This window comes from Pecten maximus, chromosome 5 (genome assembly GCF_902652985.1).
Source record: "Pecten maximus chromosome 5, xPecMax1.1, whole genome shotgun sequence".
Classification (NCBI taxonomy): Eukaryota; Metazoa; Mollusca; class Bivalvia; order Pectinida; family Pectinidae; genus Pecten; species Pecten maximus.
Window position 1 is genome coordinate 22,985,420 of NC_047019.1, and position 24,403 is coordinate 23,009,822.

A 24,403-nucleotide genomic window follows, 5' to 3' on the forward strand; every position below is an offset into this window, starting at 1 on the left:
ATCATTCAATGTATTTTCTGTGACAAGCATTGTTATAAATTAATAAGTAAAACGAACGTTAACAAAAAGTGTACTATAGATAATAGACTTATATCTTTAAAATCAATATTTCATATCGCATCTGCTGTTTCTGATTACTTAGCTTATGACGTACTTGTAAAATGTATTACTGTGTCTGTTTTTTCCGTTTCGATTACTCATGTTCCCAATTTGAGAACGGGACAAAACTTCATTTGACCAAGATTTACACGATGAATTTCGAACGATGAAAGGGAAGACGCTAATAGATTACTATATCATTCTGTATTTTAAGTATATTTGAGGACTGCCTGGGTTCGCAGGATTACTAGCTTGTATGTTTTAGGTAAACAAGACGATTATCTAAATTAATAACTACATGAGTATTTTAGGTAGACTGGAGGACTGCTTGGATTACTAGCTTTGGGTATTTTAGGTAGACTTGAAGACTGCATAGATAACAAGCTTGTGTATTTTAGGTAGACTTGAAGACTGCACAGATAACGATCGACGTTGTGTATTTTAGGTAGACTTGAAGACTGCTTAGATTGCTAGCTTTGAGTATTTTAGTACAGACTAGACAACTTAATTGGTTACCAGTTTAAAGTATTTTAGATAGACTGGAGGACCGCCTGAATTACGAGCTTTATGTATTTTATGTAGACTTTTAGGTAGACTTGAAGACTGCCTGGATAACGAGCTTGTGTATTTAGGTAGACTAGATGATTTCTACGTTTACTAGCTTTGTGTATTTCAGACGGACTAGACGACTGCCTAGATTACTAGCTTTGAGTATTTTAGGTAGACAAACCGACTGTCTGAGTTACTAACTTTGCGTGTTATTACTCGCTCTGTGTATTTTAGGTAGACTAGAAGAGCTTTTGGTATTTGCTTTAAAGACTTTATAAGACTTTTGCTTGAGGGGCGATAAGGTATGAACTATTTAACAATTTATGCTAGTTTATAAACTATAAGAACTAAATGACCTCAATATTAGTGTTTTGGACACAATCTGAACATAAAACCTAACATAGTTGGAAGATGCTTATAAATATGAACGTATTGGCATCAGATGATACTAGCTGTTGGTATGGTTTAGCTGTCTTCTCTTTCAAATGTTACTGTGGATGAAACGACACAACTCTTATTCAGAGAATTAAATATCACATTTTATATGTGTGGTTTGCTAAGAGGCTGATTACGGCGTTGAAATTCTTTCATTCCAATTTGTAGTGTGTTGTCAGTTGTCATTTTAAATACTGTGTGTCATTTTCAAGATGCATCAAAATTGTGCACTGTATTAGTTTTCTACTTTCGATGTCAGGTACATGTACTTGTTTCCACTTTCAGTTTGATTGTATGATAATAGCAAGTCAACAAAAATAAAAAAAAAAACCGGAGCACTAGTGCATGATTGGGTAGAATTATATAACGTGACCCGAGATCCGGGTATTCAGTTATCCATCCGAGGATGTTACATGGAACGGGTTTACTACGGGCAGCGCATTACAGTTGAAACATTGCATACTTACCACAGGTTGTTTATTAAGAAGTATCCACGTATACAGTGAGTATATCAATTTCTTTCTCAAATGATATGTACTAAATATAATTGATTTGTTAAAATCCTAAATATTCATGTTTTGATTTCTACTTTCGTTTTTGATCCGATCATTCAACAACCATAACTTGGAAAGGACACACAATTACATTCAAAACAAACTTTTGTTGTGTTTAAAAGAAAACTTCAGACAGGAATAGAAACGCAGTAAGAAATGTTCAGTATGAAATATGGGTCGAAATATCGTATTCATTCGGTGACATGTATTCGTTAAAGTAATTTTTCGTTAGTGATAGATACTTTCGTATCAGGCATAATTTCATGGTAAGCTCAAAGAAGGCAAAAGTCAGGGATGATTATTTTGGTCGCGCCAGTATGGTTAATCACCACAAAACAAGTCACTGACACAACGATAGGCTTTTACTCACAGCAAGGCGGAAACAAGAGAGAGTACAATAAACATGATACATATAAAGCCGGATCCGGGTCCGGAATTCCGGAATGCAACAATTAACATTACACAACATATTTATGTTGGCGCCACCCTTTTTCAATACAATAAAAGTCCTGCACATTATGGAAGGGTGCAAACTTAAAAGTTTTTTTTAAACATCTTTTACAAGTTTACTGAACGGTATATTTACTTTCTGCACAAGGTAATAACTAAAGTCGTTAGCACAATATGTCTAGCGAATAAAGACAACTGGAACACGCTGAACACTAACATTTAACGCTAATAAAGGATATAGTCATCATAACGTTTTGGCACAGTCTTTTGGCGTCTCGGACGACTGGTCTGATTGTCCAAACTACAAGAACTAGGGGAAACATCATCGCTGGTAATAGATTCTGGGCTCATCCCTGATCCCTTTAGATCATCACAACACGGCCGAGAGCTGGTATCCGGGGGTGGCATCGAGATGACAACTGGAATGTCTGGAGTTGGGGTTGGAGGTGCTGCAATAGGTACGACTGAGTTGTTATCATCATCATCATCAACGCTTAGGTCTTCAGTAGGAGTATCCCTAGAGCTACGAGTTGTGCCACACTCAGTTACTTTGTAACAGTCAGACTTCTTCACTCTGTAGGAGTTGGCACGTAACTGGTTACCAACAAATTTCTGTATCTGGCACCACAAACCATCAAGCTTTGACACCAAATACCTGTCGCGAGCTGATGACTTATTACGATCCGCGTAAAGATAAACCAGATCACCAACCTGGATAGAAGGAACAGTTGGTACACGCCCATTTGGAGCCTTGGCGTGCTGACTAGACAGGTGATTGGACAGTCTGCGGTCATATTGTGACATAATTAAGTCCTGGTCACTAATAGGGATTTGTCTGTTCATGAACTGGTCTCGCTGGGTCCACATTTCTCGTGCAGATAGCCCGCGACTCCGGATGCGCGTATTCATCCGAGATGTGGCAAGTGAAAGGACAAGAGGGGTTACCGCGCGACACATCGGATCTTGACGTAAGATCTCATCCTCGAGTTCTTGTATTGCACGTTCCGCGACTGGGTTTTTGTTTACGTTCTTAGGGTTTCCCAATTCCAATGTCAACCTGTATTTCCGTAGCAAATCGTCCTTGACAAGAGCTTTGAAACCGGGAGCGGGGTCAGTGCGTATAACTGCATATGGTCCATCAAGAGGATGAAGCTCAATGCAAAGACGTATAAGTGCATCTCGTAGAGTCTCACGCTGTTCGTTCTCAAGTAGAGATGTAGCCGTGTATGATGTGACACACTCGCGGACAACCAAAATAAGTTGCCTTTCCCGTTTGACAACGTCTGCTGCGAACATGCACCCGACAGATACAGGTGGGTCTTGTGAAGTCTGCTCGAGGGCAAAGGAAGGAGCTTTCTTGAGCGACGCGCACTGATGGCAGGTGTCAGTAACCCGCTGTATAGCTGTATCCATATCCAAGGCAAAGAAATAACGATGGACAACCGTCTTAAGCTGATGACAGGTAGGATGCTCAAGTTTGATGTGTAACGAAGTTAACAGACCATCAAGCACCTGCCGCGGAATGATGATTCGATCCTTCGACGCACAGAATAGGGTAGTCGACTTCACGACAAGCAAGCCATCTTTAGAAAGGGATGCAACATTAAGATAACGCTTGACATCTTTTATGTTAGTAAGTTTCTTAGAGGGGCGTGTTCCCTGTCGTAGATGGGCACATGTGCGACGCAAATCGGAGCATTCAGATTGTATGTTCAACCAAGCGGAGCGGCTTGTGAATGGCAACTTTGTGGATCCGTCCAGAATTTCATTCATGTTCACGGTTCGAACTACGGCGCCACTCTCTAAGTTAACAAACGTGCAGATCTGACATGTAGGAAAGTCGCACTCCGGGGCATTACGGCTAGCGAAATCCGATGGCAGAATGGCTGATCCAGACACATGCTGGATGGATACCTGGAAACGGCTAGCTGTCGACAGAAATGTGGTGACTCTAGGACTGGCTGAAAATTCACCTCGACACAGCTTCTCAAAAGCCTGGACACACGGCTTGCTGTCTGTAAGAACACATGGTTTCAAGGATGACTGAATTATATATGGACTAAAGTGCTTGACAGCCGAAGCGATAGATAAAGCCTCAATTTCACAAGGCATCCAGGTTGCTTGGTTACCGCGTAGCTTAGCACTGAAATATCCAGCAAGTTCTGTTCGATTGTCGCGTGACACATAAAGTGTAGCACCGAGTCCGGGGTTTCTCACAGCTCCATCAGTAACGATCCAGAGCTGGTCACTTTGGCGAGGTAGCGTAATAGTGCGACTGTGGGATAAGGCTGACTGGGCCTTTCTGAATGTCTCGAGTAGTTCATCAGCCCACAGAATGGTGTCTTTCGATTCACGTCCAGCTACAATTTCATCTAGCTGTGATAACAATGCAGAACAACCTTTAACAACGCGGGCTAAAACCTTGTATGCGCCGATGAATGATCGGAGGCCGAAAACTGTAGTAGGAGGGCTGCATGTTGAGAGAGCCGCAAGACGGTGCGGACTAGCCTGAAGGGTGCCAAGTCGCCACACCCAGCCAAGAATGGTCGTTTGCCTCGGGGCAATAGTAGTCTTTGTGGCAGACAGATTTAAGTTACAACGGTGTAAGGCTTGCAAAACATTTCCCCAATTTTGACATAGTTCTTCAAAGGAATTGCCACCAATGTATAAGTCATCCGCAACTTTAGCTACGCATCCGGCTTCAACAAAGTCTCCTAAAACCCGACAAGTGAGTTCTTCCAAAGCGGTCTCGGACCCGGGCATGCCCATGGCCGAACGCACGTATACTCGTACTCCCTTATATGGTGTGGCCACACCACAGTACTTCATTGAGTCGCGACTCAAAGGGATCTGATAGAACGACTTTGTCAGGTCAGACGCGATTATGTATTTCCATTGAGCCATCTGGCGCAAGGTTGAGTCGACATCTGGCAGAAGTGATGGTTGGGGTTTGCTGTACCTCCCAACATCTGCAAAGGCTGTGACTAGCCGAAAGCCACCGTTAGGTTTTTTAACTAGAAAGGATGGGTTGACGTACTCCACACAGATACCAATATCTTCAGGGCGCTTAAAAACACCTATTTTCTCAAGTTCATCGAATTTCCCTTGTAGTTCTACGAGCTGAGAACGGGAGTATTGAGGGACGCGACCTTTCCTTTGAGGTGGTTGTGAAGGACCCATATTGACCTTTGCTTCAAATGGGCCGGCGGCACCGTTATAGCCACTGAAATGTGGGTTGAACACAGAGTCAAACTCGTTTAAAACTTCACGAAATTTGTCTTTCATTTTAGGGGGCATCAAGTTGTCCGGGTCAAGGTTAACATTTGCAGAATGCCTTTGTGATGTCATGTTAGAAGGTGCTGGTGTAGACACAGTTGAGGAAGTTGGGCACTGAGGATTAGGCTCCTCTGTGTTAGGTACGACAGCAGCTCGAACTTTACAGAAATGTTCATTACGCTTAACAATCTGGGGCTGGTCCGTGAGGTTCGGTATGCGAACTTTCCCAGCAACGCTTGTTACGATGGAGGGCTTTGGCCAGGTGGACGAGTACTTCACGTCTGCACGTGTGTCATGGGGCTCCAATGCAAAAACGTTACCAGCCTCTGTGAGGTCACTGGGAAGGTCAAGCTCAATAAAACCACCAGGCCAGATTGTTGTGGGTGAGGAGGACCTCAGAACATGAGCCCTTCGGATAGCATGTTTGTCCATCGCAGTTTCGATTGAGCCATATGTGTAGACACTATCTTCAACGATGACTTGATGTCGAGACGGGCGAATTGACACGTCATTTTTTTCCATAAATGGAATGCCAGCCAACACATCTGTATCTAAATTTTCAACGACTAGACCTTCAAAATACAGACGGTGTCTACCGCATGTAAATACAAATCGTGTCTCTCCGATGATTTTCAGCGGAGATGACCCGTCAGCCTGATGAGCGGACTGGGAACTGCTAGTAACGCGAACACCAAGCTTTCTAGCACAGGAGGCACGAATCATGTTGCCAGTGGCACCACTGTCAATAGTTAAGCGAACAGAGTGGTGCTCATAAAAAGCGTCTATGTACGGAGACTGACGCACGCGTACCCGGTTAATGTAGGGCGAATCGTCGCGTGGACGGTCCTGTTTCACCTCTGTATCAGTGTCCTCTCCAGAATCATCTTCTAGTCCAGTAACCTGTCGGACCTTGGCAAAGAATTGTCGGTCTTGACTGGGTAAGTATACACATTTGCTCAAAAAATGGGTATCCGGCCTACCAGCTGCCTTGCATAATGGGCACAATTTGCGATTGCGGGGTTTACCTGAGGGGGTTCTCGGAGCTCGTGACGATTCGGTGTGCGATAACTCAACTCGGGAGATCTCGGCACGCATGGCCTTAGTATCAGCGACGGAATGGATTTCCTCTAAGAGTGATTCAAGTGCCTGCGAGATCTCAGGCTTAATCGAAGCAAGTGTTCGGGAACGAAGTTCAGTACCATATCTCTGTTTTACTAACTTCGGTAGATCAGGGTGAATTAAGCGGAGCCACGTTAAGACCACACAGTTCTCCAGCGTAGGAGTAAGTTCCTCATCTTGAGCAATATTCTCACCATGATGGGTTATACCCATATCCCTGCGAAGTAAATTGTCCTCCATGAAGGCCATTAGCCTTTGATAAAGATCCTCAGGTTTTTCTGTAGGTCCTAAGGTGATGCCGGCGAAATCAATAAAATGTGCCCCCGTTGTCTGAAAACCGTAATGGAGTCGTATAGTTTGCCAAATGTTCTCCAATGACGTAGAATTTTTCACAATCGTATTACGGGAAATGACAGGACAATAGTTAGCAATCTGCCCTAACATCAGTTCCAGCATACTAGCCTTTTGTTCTCTAGTCAGTCTATTGTTCTCTGGAATGTTAACGTCGTCATTTAGGAAGCCCCTGAACGGTGTGTTCCTTACCTTCTTTTCCCAGAAAAAACCTTCGGCGAGAAATCTGGCGAAGTTAGCGTCCAGTGATAAGGTGTAGATTAGATTTTGTCGCCAATTCTCGAAGGATGTTACTGTTTCTGATGTCGTTAGACACCACTGCTTAGGTGCCCTGTGAGTGTGGGCCATGCTGTTGACGATCGTGTGCTCACGGTAGAAATCAACTACGGAGTGACTTTGCTGACACAAATTATGTGATGAAAACGTTCTGTGATGTCTTTAAAATGACAACATGGGTTCTAAGGTCGCTGCCACCACGCCAGTATGGTTAATCACCACAAAACAAGTCACTGACACAACGATAGGCTTTTACTCACAGCAAGGCGGAAACAAGAGAGAGTACAATAAACATGATACATATAAAGCCGGATCCGGGTCCGGAATTCCGGAATGCAACAATTAACATTACACAACATATTTATGTTGGCGTCGTAAAAAAGCGAATTATCGTATCAAACAGGTTCATAATAGAGAAGTATTACTGTACATATGTATCTATCACAGCATGCATCTGAAGCAAACCATTTCGGCACAGCCTGTATATAGCTATATGCTTTCTGGGACGAAATGACTTGAAACTAATTATACAAACTATGCAATCTAGTCATGCTAATTCGGACATACAAAATTCACTTCCAAGATTCTGAAAGTAGTCATTTGATTGGCTAATTCAAAAGGTCACCATGCATGAAGCGACCCTTTATGTGATGTTGTTAGATATTCATGTAACGTAGTGAGAATGACCATCTTGATTTTGATTATATTGTATTTATCACATCTCAACAGCTTGTTTATAGCTCGTCTCAAAAGGCAAGTAGTACATGACCTCTCAAGGTTTATTTATACGAAGTCCTGTCCACCTAGATACATTTCTAAAAGTTTGGAGGTACAATTATAATCCGTCTGAGAGTAAAAGAGATTCTGTTATAGACAATACATATTTCTCTGCTTGGTTTAAAGTACTGCCACGTGATAAAATGATGAAATAAGGGAGAAATATTACCACAATGTAGATATTCTTCAGGTTGATAGGTATGAACGTGAATGAACTTTGGTATATCAAAACCAATTTAGGATTTGATAGTGATATTTCGGTGACAACACTCGGTGACCTTCATTAGACAAATTTGATCCTTTGTCTGATGAAGGGTACCAAGTGTAGTCACCTTCAAATACCTTACTGTTCCACACACGTGCCTTGGGAGAATTGAAAACACTATTGGAATTACAAGTTGAGTGGAAGAATAATCGTATTCTGCTTTATCATCGTCACCCATCAGATAGATTTGATTAAAATTCAAGTAATGTGATCCCAAAATGAAAATCGGATTGGTGTCAACAGGAATATTGGGTACGTTTAATTTCATATCGCACCGCCTTATAGACTATTTTCACATGATATCACGCTGTCTTACCTAAAACGTCCCCATATTCATCAGCAATATGCATATCTCAAAACCTTGTGTTCAAAGTTTATTTCTGACAGTAACAGCCAAATGTCACGTAAAAATAGGCCTAAGTCCATGACTATCAAATCAAGTATCAAAACAACGAATGATGAGAAAGCAGGGACATTACGATCCAGAAATTGGAAAGAAATGTTATGAGCTTCTCCTGTTGATTATACATCCATTTATATTGAAAAAAAAACTGTAACACTTATGAATCTTTGATAGTATGAAAGTTACAAGTTAAACACATCCAAGTGCATTTATTGTGTATTACAACCCGTAGATAAAACCTAGGCTCGTAATAATAAACCCGTACTCAGAATTCATTACTCGTGGTGATAAATCTGCATCTGAACTATTTCAAACTTCAAGTATTTCATTATTTAAGCAAGTTATCAACTGAAAGTTTGGTTGAGCACAGAATTTCAGGTTTGAGCATCAGAATTGTTTTATGAATATGAGTCCATATGAAACATTAATTGATACGCCTCATTAACTCAGTATTCAACTAGACAGGTGTTTTTTTTTTATCTCTAACAGTAATATTACTGTGAAGCCATTTGTTGTAGGATGGACAGCAAAAAGGCAGAAAGAAAAATTAGACTAGAAACCGTCGGTCATCAACTGTCGCCTGACGAAACAGCTATGTTGAAATTCCTTTGTCATGGGGTTGTTTCGACAAAAAGACTACACGAATGCGCGAATGGTTCAGCGTTGCTTTTTGAAATAGCAACACAGGGAAATGACGAGCCTGTTGTAGAAGTTTTGGCAAGAGTTGGTAGAAAGGATCTTGCAAAAACATTTAGTGAAGGATGTGAACATAAGAATGCTCTTTTACAACATATAAGCAATCTTGATGATCTTGGAAATACATGTTTAAATGAATTTAGGTGAGTCATTTTGTATTAAACAATGCATTCTTCGTTTTAGGAAGTAAAACCTATCAACATAACTATGTCGTCTTTTTAAATTACAGAAATACGTTTGTTTATTTTGTTAAAATAGACACATTCGGTAACTTGAGATATACGTAGTTTGTAACGAACATTCACTTTTCCGTGTTGCTTTTTTTGTTTAACTGTTTATTTCATTTATCTATTCATTTATTTATTTTCAATGTTTACTTATCCTACTTCTGAAATTTATTCTTTTGTGTTTGTTTTGTTTGTTTTGTTTTGTTTTTTAGCTCAACTAGAACAAAGGTGCGGTGAGCTTATGTCATGGGACAGCGTTCGCGCGGCCCAATAGGGGATAAGATTTTGTATATATGGTGATTGTGATCCCAAGAGGCCAGAGATAGGGTGCCAATAGGGGACATTGAGGCAATTTCTTTTAATCGCTAGTCATAAAGTTACAAATAGATTTGAACCAGATTTAGTCCGATAGATCCTTGGAAAAGGGGAATAGATTTTGCATTAATGGCGATTTTGACCCCTAAGGGTCCAGAGGGGCGGGCCAAAGAGGGGAGATAGATGTTATTTCTTTAAATCGCTACTAATCATCAAGTTCTTATTGGATTTTGACCAAATTTGGTCAGAAACATCCTTGACGAAAGGGACAAGATTTTGCATAAATGATGACTCTGACCACAAAGGGGCCAGAGGGGCAGGGCCATATAGGGGAAATTGAGGCAATTGCTTTAAATCGCTACTTGTCATAAAGTTATGAATGGATTTGAACTTAAAGTGGTCGGAAACATCCTTGGGGGAAGGGGAATAGATTTTGTATAAACGGTGACTGTGACCCCAAGGGTCCAGAGATACGGGGCCCAATAGGGGAAATTGAGGCAGTTGCTTTAAATCGCTACTTGTCATAATGTTATGCATAGATTTGAACCATATTTAGTCTGAAAGATCCATGGGGCAAGGGGAATAAATTTTGCATTAATGGCGATTCTAACCCACAAGGGGTCAGAGGGACGGGGCCCACTAGGGGAAATAGAGGTTATTTCTTTAAATCGCTACTTGTCATCAAGTTCTTCTTGGATTTTGACCATACTTGGTCAGAAACATCCTTGACGAAAGGGATACGATTTTGCATAAATGGTTAGTCTCCATATTTAGTCTGAAAGATCCATGGGGGAAGGGGAATACATTTAGCATTGATAGGGATTCTAACACTCAATGGTCCAGAGGGGCGGGGCTCAATAGGGGAAATAGAGGTTATTTCTTTAAATCGCTACTTGTCATCAACTTCTTGGACTTTGACCAAATTTGGTCAGAAACATCCTTGACGAAAGGGATACGATTTTGCATAAATGGTGACTCTGAAAGGTTCTTGGGGAAGGGGAATAGATTTTACATTAATGACTATTTTGATCCCTAAGAGGCCAGAGGGGAGGGGTCGAATTGGGGAAATAGAGGTAATTTATTTAAATCGGTACTAATCATTAAGTTATTGATGGATTGGAACCCAGTTTTATCAGGAACATCTTTTGGGGAAGGGAAAAGGTGTTTTAATAAACGGTGACACCCCATCCCATAACCATGTATAGCATCGCTGGACTTAAGGGGATAAACACAATTCTGATGTAAAATTTTCCCCTCCCTAAGGGACGTACTTTCTTTACATACAATTATGCTGTAAAACAATCCCTGGGGTCTTTTCACACCCTAAGAGGGTCTGGATTTCGTTATAACTTTAAAATAGTTGGGATCCCAACACTATAACCTGATATAGCATTGTTCGAGATTGACAACTAAAGTTACGTATTAACGAATTAAATATGGACATTATTTTGACGTTTGATCAAATTTAACAAGGTGAGCGATACAGGCCCCATGGGCAAAAAAAACAGAAATAAAAAGAAACTCAAAGCAAGAGGTTTTGACTTTCTTTTAATTCTTGTTTGTTTTTGTTTGTTTGGTTTTTTTTATGCAAACATGTTTTCAGGGTCTTATTAGTTCATATATGCAATGAACTCACAGACGAGGAGGACCTGCAAAAACTCAAAGACATTACAACGAACATACCTAAAAGACTTTTAGCGAAAGCAGTCACGATACTGGACTTCTTCAGTTTACTCATGAAGGGAGATCATTTGCAGCCTCAAACATTAGATACTGCGCTTTTGGACCCGATGAGACATCTTCGCATAACAGCATGGGAAAAACACTTGGAGAAAATATCAGGTCAATACGTATTTACATGCTGACTGTATGGATTTAGATACGATGAATGTTTTATCCCATATTGGAAATTTGCTGGGTTTATTACCCCGTATTTCAATTACGAATTGATTGTCGATTTTGTTGATTGCGTGGAATGATGAAGTTAAGCGAGCCTCGTGCAAATGAAGCAGTTCATGTGTACCGTTTGTACGATATTCACTCCCCTTCATCAGTCCATACAAGCAAAAAATGTCAACCAATCCTTATATTTACGTTAAGCAATTTAAACTTCCCGTCGTCAGACCTCAAAATGTGGTATGACGTAAGTGCGTCACTTTGTGACAATGTTCTATTTATCCTACATGTGTTCTTAGCCTTGTGGTTATTATCAGATGTAATATTTTACTCACAATCTAAAAGCAAACCCATGTGACCGTATACGGGATGCAGTCTAATAGGTGGGATGTTTAGACCTCGAGAAAAAGTGTAACAATGTGGATTTTAGTCGCAGATAAGTAGATGAATTGTGTCGTGTTCTTGAAATATGTAATTCCATTGTCGTACGGGTGTTGGGAGATGTAAATTCGGATACAAGTAAGTAGCGAAATATTGATTTGAAAATTGACGGTATTCGACGCCATGAAACTTGTAGACAGATACATAATGAGTCAAAGGGACGTCCTACGAAAGTATGTGTCCATGCGCTTGATATAACATATTGCTGATACCAGTCTGTTTTGTGTTGTCTAACAGTGTTAAATGTGAGGCTTTGCTTACTATGACGACTAATATGATATCCAGTATCTCATTTGAACTTAGTGCTATCGGGAGTGTAAGTGTTTTGTGAAATCATGTGGTTTCTAAACTGTCTGCATTATACTGAAAGCCAGCTGTTAATGTATTATCGCGTTTGTAATGAAGTACATAGTTGTACAGGAACCATTTCAAACCCGTTCTCATGGATTTGACTGAGCAAAACAGATGAGTATTCGGAGTTTATTTTTCACCCGTTATGAAAAAACTGCAGATTGATTGTCGATAACATAACTTGCTGCAACAAGAGATACTCCAGCTGAATCCAGGGCTGCTTAATGAGCGCCCTAAGGCGAGGTCAAGTTTTGATCCTTGAAATATTAACATGTAATTGAAACTAATAAGCTTGACCAATAAAATAATTTTCTGTAACCTCGACTCCTTTAAATTGACGTTGCGGGCATTGATAAGTTTCTGTTTCAATCTCCTCGTCCACTTTCTCCTCCTCGTCCTCCTCCTCCTCCTCAAAAATGTCTGTTTCTGTCTATATACAGGTTTTATCGAGAGGCTCGCATTACGAGAAGCAGAGGAAAGGGAAGGGTCAAGGGTTACACTGGCTGCTGCAGGTAATTCCGTTTATAACATTGAATACAGATATAAAACCAGTTCTTAAGTTTCAGGTATAGTGTGCACTGAAGTATATGGCGTTACGACTTGTAAGTGTGCTCTTTCGTACTCTAGAATGCTATGGCGCTGCGCCTGTCGTCCGTCCGTCCATCCTGCAAGTTTTAGTTTAAATGGATTTTTACCAAATCGGTCTGAAGCAATCTTTGGGAGAAGGCGAACAGCATAAATGATGAAATGGGTCCAATGGTGATAGTATCAAAAGACCTTCTTCTGTAAGAATGAAAGGATTTTGTCCATATTTGGTCTGAATTATCCTTTGTGAAAGTTATCCAATTTCATATAAATAGTGAGTCTGGCCCTAAGGGGCCTGAGCAGAGGGACCAAATAGAGGAAATATGGCAAAATCAATATTTGGTCGGAAGCATTCTCGGGTTAAAGAGAATATCTAGGTGGCAATATACGCCCTCTCGGCCTCTTGTTATGGAACGTCATTTGAGGAACATTTAAATTTTGTATGTTTACACATTTTATTTAATGCAATAACAAAGCCAATTCGAATATATATATGGTAGCACTATCGCAGCTTACTCTCTACAATTTAAGATTAATTTGGCAATACCTCTTAATCTTCAGAATATGTTCCGAAAGAAGCAGAAGCAGAACAGACAAGTGAGGACAGCAATGAAAGCTCAGAAGAAACACAAGGTATATAACTTGTATAGCAGCAGGCACTTATATCCATGGAAGCTATTAATTATTACATCTAAATAAAACCAAGATAGACCATCAATTTATTCTCAAAACTAGTTTTCTCATTTGTTCAGTACATAATTATATTAGATGTGAGGATCATGGTACTATTAGATGTGAGGATCATGGTACACTTCAAACAACAAATATACTTAAAGGTTGTTTTCGCAAATAAAATGAAAAGAAATCGTGTAAAACCTGAAACAGATTATGATGAAACTGTATTTGATATGTGACCATTGATGCGAAAGTCATATGTAATGTTTGGCTTTTATTGGGTCATTTTATATTTTGACTTTTGTATGCCGGAAAATAACTGACGGTGGTTACAAATTGTCCACAAAAACGTTAGGCTGATGATGCGTATGCATTGTTTGCCTGGCATGTGTCATAAACTGCGGGACCTAATAGGGGAAATATATCAAACTTTGTAAAATCCATCTTCTTTTATGAAATTGATCAAATTCAATATGAAGCATCATTGGTTGAAGGGGAACCAATTTTGTATACAATTTTGTTTTGCTTTCAATGGGCTGAGAACCGGGTTTGTTTTTGGGGGAAGTAGTTAATTCTTAATAAAACCTTCTTAGTCAGTAGGGTAAAAGAATTTGGAATAAAATTTGATCTGATGCATTATCTACTAAAAAGGGAAAGGAAATAATAATAGATTGAAAGAGTTAAGCCAAAAATAAATATTAGAGATAAATCCTTTGGAGCACTTTTGAGTGTTTTTCAACTTACCTTTGAATCTAACTTTAAAGAATGCTTTGAGTGAATTGCGTGATACTGAATGGCAAATCCAAAACTAGGAAAGGTATTTGTAATATAACTGAAGATAGCTTGCTATTACACTGAAATATCCAGGTGAGCGATGCATGCCCAATGCGCCTCTTGTTTGTAATGTATAAATAATACTTTGTACAAGTGCATCATCCCGGATGAAGGATACAGTAAACTCCGGTTTTGAACAAGTCAGTCGGATCATGAAAAAAATTGTTGTAATTTTGATGTAGTGTTTGGAGGTAGGAATACAAGTTTGATCGAATTCAACCCTTCCACATGTGGATGAAGAGTGCAGTTGTCCAAAATCATCAAATCCTGCCGACACCATCCAAGCATTTTTGTTTGCGTGATATTCCAAGGGAAGACTTTTGACCTTTTAAAAACACCTGGGATTTTTAAATTTTCCGATTATCAAAAGTTTCAATTTTTCAGTTCCTGATGCATTGGCTTCAACCAATACTGTAACCCATTCTTACTTTATTACCATTATAATATTTTTCACCTTTAAGCGTAAGTGTAGGGTTTGGAGTGAGTTTAAAAAACAGACCCGATTCGTCTGCATTGAAAATATTGTCTGGAGTGTTATTATCAATCATATCACCGACTTATTCTTCCACTCTTCCACAGTTTCTTTGGAAATGGAGGAACTTTCCCCGGCACTCACTTTAATGGATATACCCCCTTTTTTAAACGTTCAATAAAACCATTCGATTATATGAAATCATTATACCCGATTTATTTGGCAAGTTCCTCTACCTTCCCTGATATTAGTGGTCCGTTCACTGGGATATTCTTATCACGCACATTATGAAACCATTTAAATAAGGTTTCCTCGATGTCTGAGAGGATTGCAGCCCGTAAATATTGCCGTTGGACTGAAAGTTCCAGTATCAAAAGCAAGTTCTATTTGAGCCGGATTTTTTTAAACAAAGAACTCAAAGAATTTTGCAGTATTCCATAGGCTTCGGCTATAACTTTTTTGGATTGAATTCTTTGTCAACGTCAATCAAAATTTGATGTTTAGTCTGGATATCCACAATCTTTCTTTTTCTCTGAGTAGCCATTTTCACACCTTCCTGTTCAGGTATACGTGTGTGAAGTGACAAACCTATATGAATAGTGACTTAGTTTTACAGCGATCTACACAGGTATAATGAACAATGTGAAATGTGAAGTATACTGTATATATTATTTTAGCTTGTAACCAAAGAAGAGTATATGCTTCCTAAACATTATGAAACCATTTATTCTTCAGAAACTATACCGAAGATAGCCGAGACTGAACAGATCGGAGAGGAGACTCAAGGTACATTTTACGAGGCCCATGGGCCTTAACGGTCGCCTGGGATTCGAAATATTTCGTTTAATTTAATTGACCCTTTTTAGTTCCGACCATCGGCCCCTGGGGGCCAGTCAGGGTCAACATGTGCATATCATCAAACTGCCATCCTAAGCTGATAATGTTAAACAAATTTGAATGAATTCCAATAGAAATCAAACAAATTACAGTCAAAAAAGTTATTTCCCTATATAAACTATAATAAAAGTTACCCCCTCCCCAGGGGCAAACGTGAGACCCCTGGGTCATGAAATTCACAATTTTAGTAACGTACCTTAAGGCCCTTCCATCTATGAAGAGTCTTGATTCCATCATATCTGAAAGTAGAGAAGAATATTTTTGAAGTTTTAGTCAATTAAACCCTTTTTAGCCCCGCCCCTCAGGACCCTTGGGGTGGGGACCATATAATTCACAATTTTGGTTGACCTTTAGCCATAGGAGCTTCCTGTCAAATTTTATTGGAAGAAGTCGAGAATGTAAATTGTTTACGGACGCACGACACACGACGCACGGCGGACGACGCACGACGCACGACGACGGGCAAAAGGCGATTAGAATAGGTCACTTGAGACTTTGTCGCAGGTGAACTAAAAACCTGTACATCCAATACCGCCCCCACCGTGCACGATTTGCACTTATCGATCTCCTGCTAATCAGCGTCCTGGTCACTCACGCTGAGTGAGAGCTTCCTGGCTGTGACGTCACAAGTTCGTCCAACGGCAGCCTGTATGGCAGAGAGTGATAGCTGTACGGGGCCGAGTTACGAAATGAACACGGATATTATGTGTTGATGATTGAAATGAAAGTCAAATAAAGTATTACAGTTGTTTTCCCAAATTCATATAGAATGACATGTCCACTTTACTGTAGATTGTTAGAAGACGCGTTTTAGATACGAGCGTCAGTCACGGTTTGCCTTATGAGTTTGGGATTGTTTGATAAATTAATCGTATAACGATAGTAAATACATATAGCATAGTGTTAGTGTTGGATAAGTATGCTCTTATTGTGAGTTTTAAATTTGTTTTGAGTTATTTATTATGGCGCTGTTACTTACATGTCAGCAATGTTGGTTTTTGTTAAAGGAGAGTCCATACGACCTGATCATTATAAAACCATTTATTCTTCAGAAGCTAAACCGAAAGTTGCCGCTACCCCAAACGCTCTCTGAAAACATCATAAGAATGGGAACAATATTTCACAATGCCCTATTTACGCTTCAGAAAATATGTATGACGTACGTGCAAAGGAGGCAGCAGAGGCAGAGCAGACTCGTGACAGCGAGGAGAGCAAGGAAACCCCAGAAGTGTCCCAAGGTATAGCCAAGATCCCTTCATTTTGAATATAAATATATCTTTTTAACATATCCACTATATAGCACACCGTATTTAATTCGTAGTCCTTTACTGTAATAGTTATATCCAGATTATGTCAAACAATATGTTAATCTGAACAATTTTTTTTTTTTTTTTTTTTTTTTGCGTTTTCAAAATTAACTTTTCGAATCACTCTTAATATTCGCACGAACATTCACTTATTTCCACGCTGAGAAAATTTACGGTATGTCTGAAATTATGAAAGCTATACTGGCATTATATCTTATTTTATGTTGCTATATTTGCATTCTTGCTGCAGTCCAGTAAGTTCCATTTCGGACTATTTGACTATGAACCTAAACGAGTATGAATACAAAAGTAATGAATGTAAACAATCATGAAATCATACTCTCGTTTGTAACGCAGGGGCCCTCCTGATTGTCGGAATGCACAGTATCGTTTTAGTATTCGGTAGACATATCTTTATAAATTATGTAGGCATATTCAGCAAGCAGACGCGACACACAGTGCTTTCGGCCAGTAATATAATGCGTTCAGGTTCTCATACAACACAGTATTCAACAGCCTCATATCCATTGTATGACGTAATAATCAAACAGAACCATTTGTCATAATAAAAACAATTCCTGGTGTTTTTTTACAGCATTTATAGAAGTTAAAGTTATAGGACAAAACACTTTGCGAAAGAAACTAAGGCTTCAAATACTTCCTTTTTACATCCTTTGACGCAAGCTTTTTCCATTTATTAAGACATACGTATAATTTCACTCATTTGTCATTTCCATTTACTGGCATTCACTCGCGTTCAATGAATCCAAGAAACTTTCTGTATTTTTTCAGAAAATGTAGCAGAGACTGAGAATTCCGACACTGATGAACAGAAGCAAGATAATCTAGGAGAAGCAAGGGGTATAGTATATTTCATCAGCAACGAAGCGCATTGATGCATTTGTAGCATTAATACAATTTGACTTGTCTCAATATGCAATCTTCTTATCTGGACGTTTAAGAGGAACTTATACAGGGCAACCACCAAGGCAAGCTTGTAAGACTTTTACAAGCAAATTAAATAAGAACAAAGACAATTAATGTTGAATTGAAAATGGCCGTTTATTACATTAAACAACGGATGTTAAAGAATATAACATCAAAGGTAACAATTCTTTCCTTAAACGTCTTAGATGGGGGTCAAAATCCGCCACATCAAGTACAAGTGTACGTAAAAAATAAGTTCTCATATAGATATACAGTATAAGAGTTAAAAAGTCTTAGATGGGGTCGAAACCCACTACATCAAGTACATGAATACAACAAATTCTAAATTATCATACAGATATATAAGAGTTTCTACAGAGAGTATCCCTGCAGAATTTACAAAATACAAACATACGACACAGACCAACATAGGTTCAAAATGATAGTTGATGTTCGTTAAATACTTAGGAAAATCATAATATGGTATTGATAACAACTTCGGAAAGGAGGCAGTAAGGGGAAGGTGGTGGGCAAAATAGAACTAAGTCAAAGTAGTTAAAATAATTGGTGCAAAAGTACAATAAAATAGGTTGGCCTTGACCGTACGCACGTTGTTCCGCCATGTTTCTTCAGCTTCTGTGTGTAAACAACTGCGTCATCAATTTATATATATAGCAGTCTAAAAATAGCGACAAATTAATGCGCGACACTGATGAAGCTTGACCTCTTCACACATCCCTCAAACAAGCCTCCTTCCATATTAATATGATAAACTTTATTTATAATACTATTAGTCTGAACTGCATAAATTACATTAAAATAAGTTTTAATTAGTATTTATACAGGGTAAGACTTTTACAAGCAAATTAGATAAGAACAAAGACAATTAATGTTGAATTGAAAATGGCCGTTTATTATATTAAACTACGGATGTTAAAGAATATAACATCATAGGTAACAATTCTTTCCTTAAAAGTCTTAGATGAGGGTCAAAACCCGCCACAATGATTACTGTTAACACATGTACATAAACCTGTAATATTGGTGTTACAGAAATCATCCCCATCCGCAGCCATGGTGGTTAGCCTTAACCTTATAAACCAGGAACTAAATACTTTGAATAATATAAAACATAAGACTACAAAATCAACTGCCAGTTAACCCAACTGAGGGTTAAATTGCATATTGTCATCATCTCGATAGAAAAATAGGATACAAATATATCCATCTCTTCCTGACCCTATGCCCAGAAGTAGATGGATATTTACACTAACAAAGCAAGCTTCACAATTAAGCAGCTGAACAGATATTTTTCTTAAAATATGTAGAGTATCATAATCCAGATCCTATGCCTGGAAATAAAGGATATACATATGCGTTAAGTGCAGAGCAATTAAGACAATTTCAGTTGCTGCACATATTTATCTGCCTTATGAAAATTATAACCATTTTGATTACATGACCCGAAGAAATGGATAATACAAAAAAGACCAAGTGACCAATATAACAAAAATTGGTAAGAAAAAACCAATTAAATACAAACTAACATAAAACCTAGATACACACAATGTATCTATACAATTGTACCTACCACCTTCTCGACCCTATGCCTAGAAGGGACAGGCACACACTAAGTGATCACATGTCATAAAAAGTTGGCATCCTAATGTACCTTTTAAAAACTGTGGCTGGAATAAGGAAGACGGGCTAAGCCAGCCCAAGCTAGAGAGCTCTGTACACAATTACTAAAGTAAGAGTATGTGACTGTTACACAGTTTGGAAAACAAAAGAGTGGCCCTTCTGCCAGACCACGGAGCTTTAAATATTCATGAAGAGCAACGACCGGGCAAGTGGCAGCTTTAGCTGGTTTACATTGTATTGCTTGTGTAATGCATAACATATACATCCATACACTTTGATTGAACGTAATGATATTGTTTAAAGGACATCGTACAGGAATCATTGAATTTTGCATAGGAACAAATATGATCAAAGGTATGTGCTATTTGTAGCAACTTTAAAGACAAATCATGAAGTATGTTTAAAAAAAATCATACTTTTTGTCAATTTGGTTCGTGTGCAAAATACCATTGTTCATGTAGGAGATCCTTTATAGAAAATAGACAGACTGGATCATCTTCAATATGGGGAAGAGAGAGAAATACTTATTGAATCTAAAGACAGTTTTAAACAGATTAGGTGCTTAACTTGCATCGAAATCAAATTAACGTGTTTTTTTTTTTTTTTTTTTTTTTTGTGTGAAAAATATGCTTATGTCACATTATCAATATAGTTGCAATGAATAACGGATACTAATCAATGCATTTGTGAGCTTTTGTACAATCCTTGCAATTACAATTATGATAGACAGATTTTTCTTTACGCGTATAACCCTACACATTTGATATAAATAAAAATAGAAGACAAAACATAGAAATATTATATGTCAAATATTGCCATGTTTAGAAAATACTTATCGCAATATGAATTATTTTTGTCTAGTTTCAGGATTAGATTATATAAATCTAATCGGATACTGCGCTTCAAACCAACACCAAATCAACTCTTGGCCCAGCCAATCCTCCATGAAAGGTAACTTAAATTGAAAGTGTTTTTCTGGCGGTTTCTTTGTGTCATACTGAAATGTAAACTATATAATAACATATAAGAACTTTTTTTCAGAATCTGGTACAAAACCTAAACGTCAAAGGGTATACCAACGAGTGGAAAATGTTAGACTTGAAGAATACAGAATGACAAGAATACCAAGAGGTATTATTCAGTATTATGAAACAATGACTGTGACGTGTAGCCATCATATTTAACAATTTATAAATTATCTATAAACCTGAATTTAAATTAAGAAGTATCAGGTTTTAAAAATCCAATTGAAAATAATTTTGATATCTGATTGACATGGTCAAAATTGTTTTTGTTATCTTTAAAGATAATTGTCATGGGTATAACAATAGCTTAAGTTGTCAGAAGAAAAAACAGGTGTCAGAAACTTGATAAGTTCTGATCATAATTCCCATATAGTGATTGGTGGTATTGCCAAGTTATGATGGGTTTTAATGGAGGTGTTCAAAGTCAGTATTTATCGTAATAGACCTGGTGCTAAACTAGAACACTGATATTTTTCAATTGATCATTGTTTTCGAATTAATTTTAAAAACATTATACTTCATTAGCAGTTAGTACAAACCTCTCTCATTATATCTACAATTTAAATGAAGATAGATAATGAAAGTATCAATGTTTACGTTCTGACCTTTGACCCTCGATATAATTATAAGCTCACAAACATCTGATATTTTGAATATCATACCTTCAACAGCTGACCTTAAAGTATTTCCTTCAAAAAATTACATATATGCTTATCATTTATAGTTGACGAAAGGCCCAAATTAGTATTCCTTCCTTCTGTAAGGAGTAAAACTATGTAACTAATGTTGAAATGAAAATAGAGAACGGCATCTTTTCTTTTTTTTTAACCGTCTTAATGTCAGCCATATCATTAGTTATCCTTATCAAAGATAAGTTATTTTATCAAATTTACTAAATTTTTATCCTAGGCCAATGGACAATAGTATGATAATTTCTTATTTCTTGTTTTATTTACTACATGTCACTCTTATTTAGATGTAGTGCTTATTATGTGAACGTTTCTTGTAGCAAAAATCTTATTCCTAACGATTTCATTTTCGCATCATTTTTTGTTCATATGAATTTTGAGTTCGAATTACGGCTTCATTACTCTGCCAGTATTCTTTGTTAGTTTTTGCATTTTAAGTATTTATTGTTTTATTTCAGGAAAGGCTGTTATTTTTAACATTGAGAAATTCAATAATTCTACAGACCCGATGCTGAGGGACCGCACAGGCTCTTCCGTTGATGCGGGTATATATGATACTTACAATTTCACATTGACATAAGACACCATTGAATTCACATACTTCCTAAGACACTCGCTTGATATATAGCTTATTTTCTAGGTCACCGATAAACATGTAGTGTTCTTTTTACGATAACCGCTGAATGACCAGAAATTCCGTATGGTTATCATACTCACAAATAAATATAATAAATGCTATAATTCAGTTGTAAATCATATTCTATTACGAATGAAGATTTATCGTTAATTCTGTATAATTATTAGTATGTAAACAATCTAAACATGTATGTGACTATGTATCGCCTAGCCAGATATATCTGAAACTGGTACCACTACGCCAAATCATTATTCCTATAACAAAGGGATACAAAAGTAACACATTATACAGACAATGTGCATGAACAATGGCGATACATAACTGTGGCACACGAATACCATTTAAGTTTTGTAATCCTTTTCATTTCAGATGGCATTGAACGAATCTTTCGTCGCTTGCATTTCGACGTTGAGCGTTTCAATGATCATGACTGTTCGTTCAATAAGATAGATAAAGAACTAAAGACCCTCGCTTATGACACTGATCACCAAGATAACGATTGCCTTGCGATTTTCCTTCTAACACATGGCAGAAATGGGCAACTTTTAGATGCAAATTGCAAATCATTTGATTTAACGCCACTTCGCAAGTACTTTTACGCCAGCAATTGTAAGACACTTGCTGGGAAACCGAAGATGTTCTTCATCCAAGCGTGTCAAGGACCTCAACGACAAGGAAGTATGTTTCGATTTTACAATATTTCTAAAGATTCTTAAAATAGAGTATAATAACTCCAAAGTCTTACAAAAGTATTCTTTTGGGATTTCCTTTTTCATTTAAAATAAGTTAAATCGTATACATTGACAGCTAATTGGGAATTGGAAGGTCAAAATATTGACACCAAATCTGAAATACTGTAAACTTCATTTCTGTTTGTTCGATTGTAGTAGTATACAAACGCATAGAGGAAGACGTCGTCGCGCTTAAACCGTCAGAAGTACCGGTTACACCAGTGTCAACATCGGGGGACGATTATACTAACCAGTCCCCGGACGAAGCAGATTTCCTTCTTTGCAATTCTACGCCTCCGGGATATGTGTCCTATAGAGACACAGAAAATGGAACATGGTTTATCAGCACGTTCATTGAAACGCTTGAGAGAGATTGCAACAGGTACAAAGTAATTGTGTTGATTTAACATTGATTGTCAAGTAATTACAATAAATGAGCCTGTCAAGTGTTTTGCCACTATAATACAGTAAAGGTTGATCAGTAGATATCGCGTCCACAATCACTGTTACTCCTGTTGTTTCCGGTGAGCATTTTACCTTTTCTTCTTTAAAAAACTGATAACCTCGAGGTGTGGACCATACCTGGAAATTCGAGCATATGGTTTTATCCTTATACTACAGCAAAATGTGTTATGAACATTTTTGAAGAAAAAATCAATAGAAACAAACAAAAAACGTAATCTGTTCATTTTACAAGTTTAAGTTTGCTTTAACCGGAAAGGATTGGATAATTAACATGCCTTTAGGCAAAATCCTCGGTCAGTATTCGGAATCAGCCTGTTGAATTTAGGATTCAGAACCTCGACTTCAGGGGTAGCAGAATGTCGGTAATCCCATCGTTAGAGCATCGGTAAATCCGGAAGTACCGATACCAGGACTGTTTATTATATCTTTTTATTATACTAAAACCATATTACTATATATTTCTTGCAGCTAACTCATGTCACTTCAGCATTAATTTATTAACTCTCTCTCTCTCTCTCTCTCTCTCTCTCTCTCTCTCTCTCTCTCTCTCTCTGCAATTAACTATCTTTGATATTGTTTGCCAATTTAAAGTACACTCCAAATAATTTACGCAGGGCAATTTTTATTCATATGGTGAAATTATTTTTTCAGTTTCGATATCAATGACATCCTTCTCAGGATGAACCGTATTCTTGGAGAAAAAACTGGAAACTTAGAAGGAAATCCTTGTGCTCAAATTGCAAGTATCACGTCATCGCTTCGAAGGAAGGTTTTCCTCCGCACCATGCCAAATACTTGATACAACAATGGGAAAATACATGTATATTTTCTCGACATACCCCAACGAATGTGGCATGATCAACATTTCTATGCAAACTAGCAATGCTAGCTGATTTCGTTGAATCTTTTCTAAGCATACATGTCCTGTATGCGTACTCTATTTGCATTATAAACCAACATCGGCTCTTGTATGAGTCCTGTCTCCACCTTCTTTGCGTAAACACATTTTAAAATTGAAATGAACTTTCTATCTACAGT

General features: G+C 38.1%; 1 protein-coding gene across 2 annotated transcripts; it reads left to right on the forward strand.

The window, feature by feature from the left end:
* Positions 1-1,479: 1,479 nt before the first annotated feature.
* LOC117327559 (caspase-1-like) lies at positions 1,480-24,173 on the forward strand. 2 transcript variants are annotated; one of them, XM_033884610.1, is made up of 14 exons: positions 1,480-1,585; positions 9,073-9,393; positions 11,396-11,634; positions 12,921-12,992; positions 13,627-13,698; positions 15,782-15,832; positions 17,089-17,181; positions 18,043-18,111; positions 20,680-20,769; positions 20,860-20,949; positions 21,991-22,077; positions 22,539-22,847; positions 23,057-23,282; positions 24,017-24,173. In XM_033884610.1, the coding sequence occupies exons 1-14, from the start codon at positions 1,497-1,499 to the stop codon at positions 24,162-24,164; spliced, it is 1,956 nt and encodes a 651-aa protein (XP_033740501.1). In that variant the 5' UTR covers positions 1,480-1,496; the 3' UTR covers positions 24,165-24,173. The 2 variants fall into 2 exon arrangements, with proteins under 2 accessions (XP_033740501.1, XP_033740502.1); XM_033884611.1 differs by lacking the exons at positions 1,480-1,585; positions 11,396-11,634 and having other exon boundaries at positions 9,314-9,393.
* Positions 24,174-24,403: the final 230 nt, after the last annotated feature.

Excerpts from the sequence above, each read along its gene's own strand:
- LOC117327559 (XM_033884610.1), top strand. The coding sequence starts at position 1,497 with ATGGAACGGGTTTACTACGGGCAGCGCATTACAGTTGAAACATTGCAT. Across the intron at positions 13,699-15,781 it reads AAGCTCAGAAGAAACACAAG|AAACTATACCGAAGATAGCC; the intron begins GTATATAACTTG and ends TTTATTCTTCAG. Across the intron at positions 15,833-17,088 it reads GATCGGAGAGGAGACTCAAG|AAAATATGTATGACGTACGT; the intron begins GTACATTTTACG and ends TTTACGCTTCAG.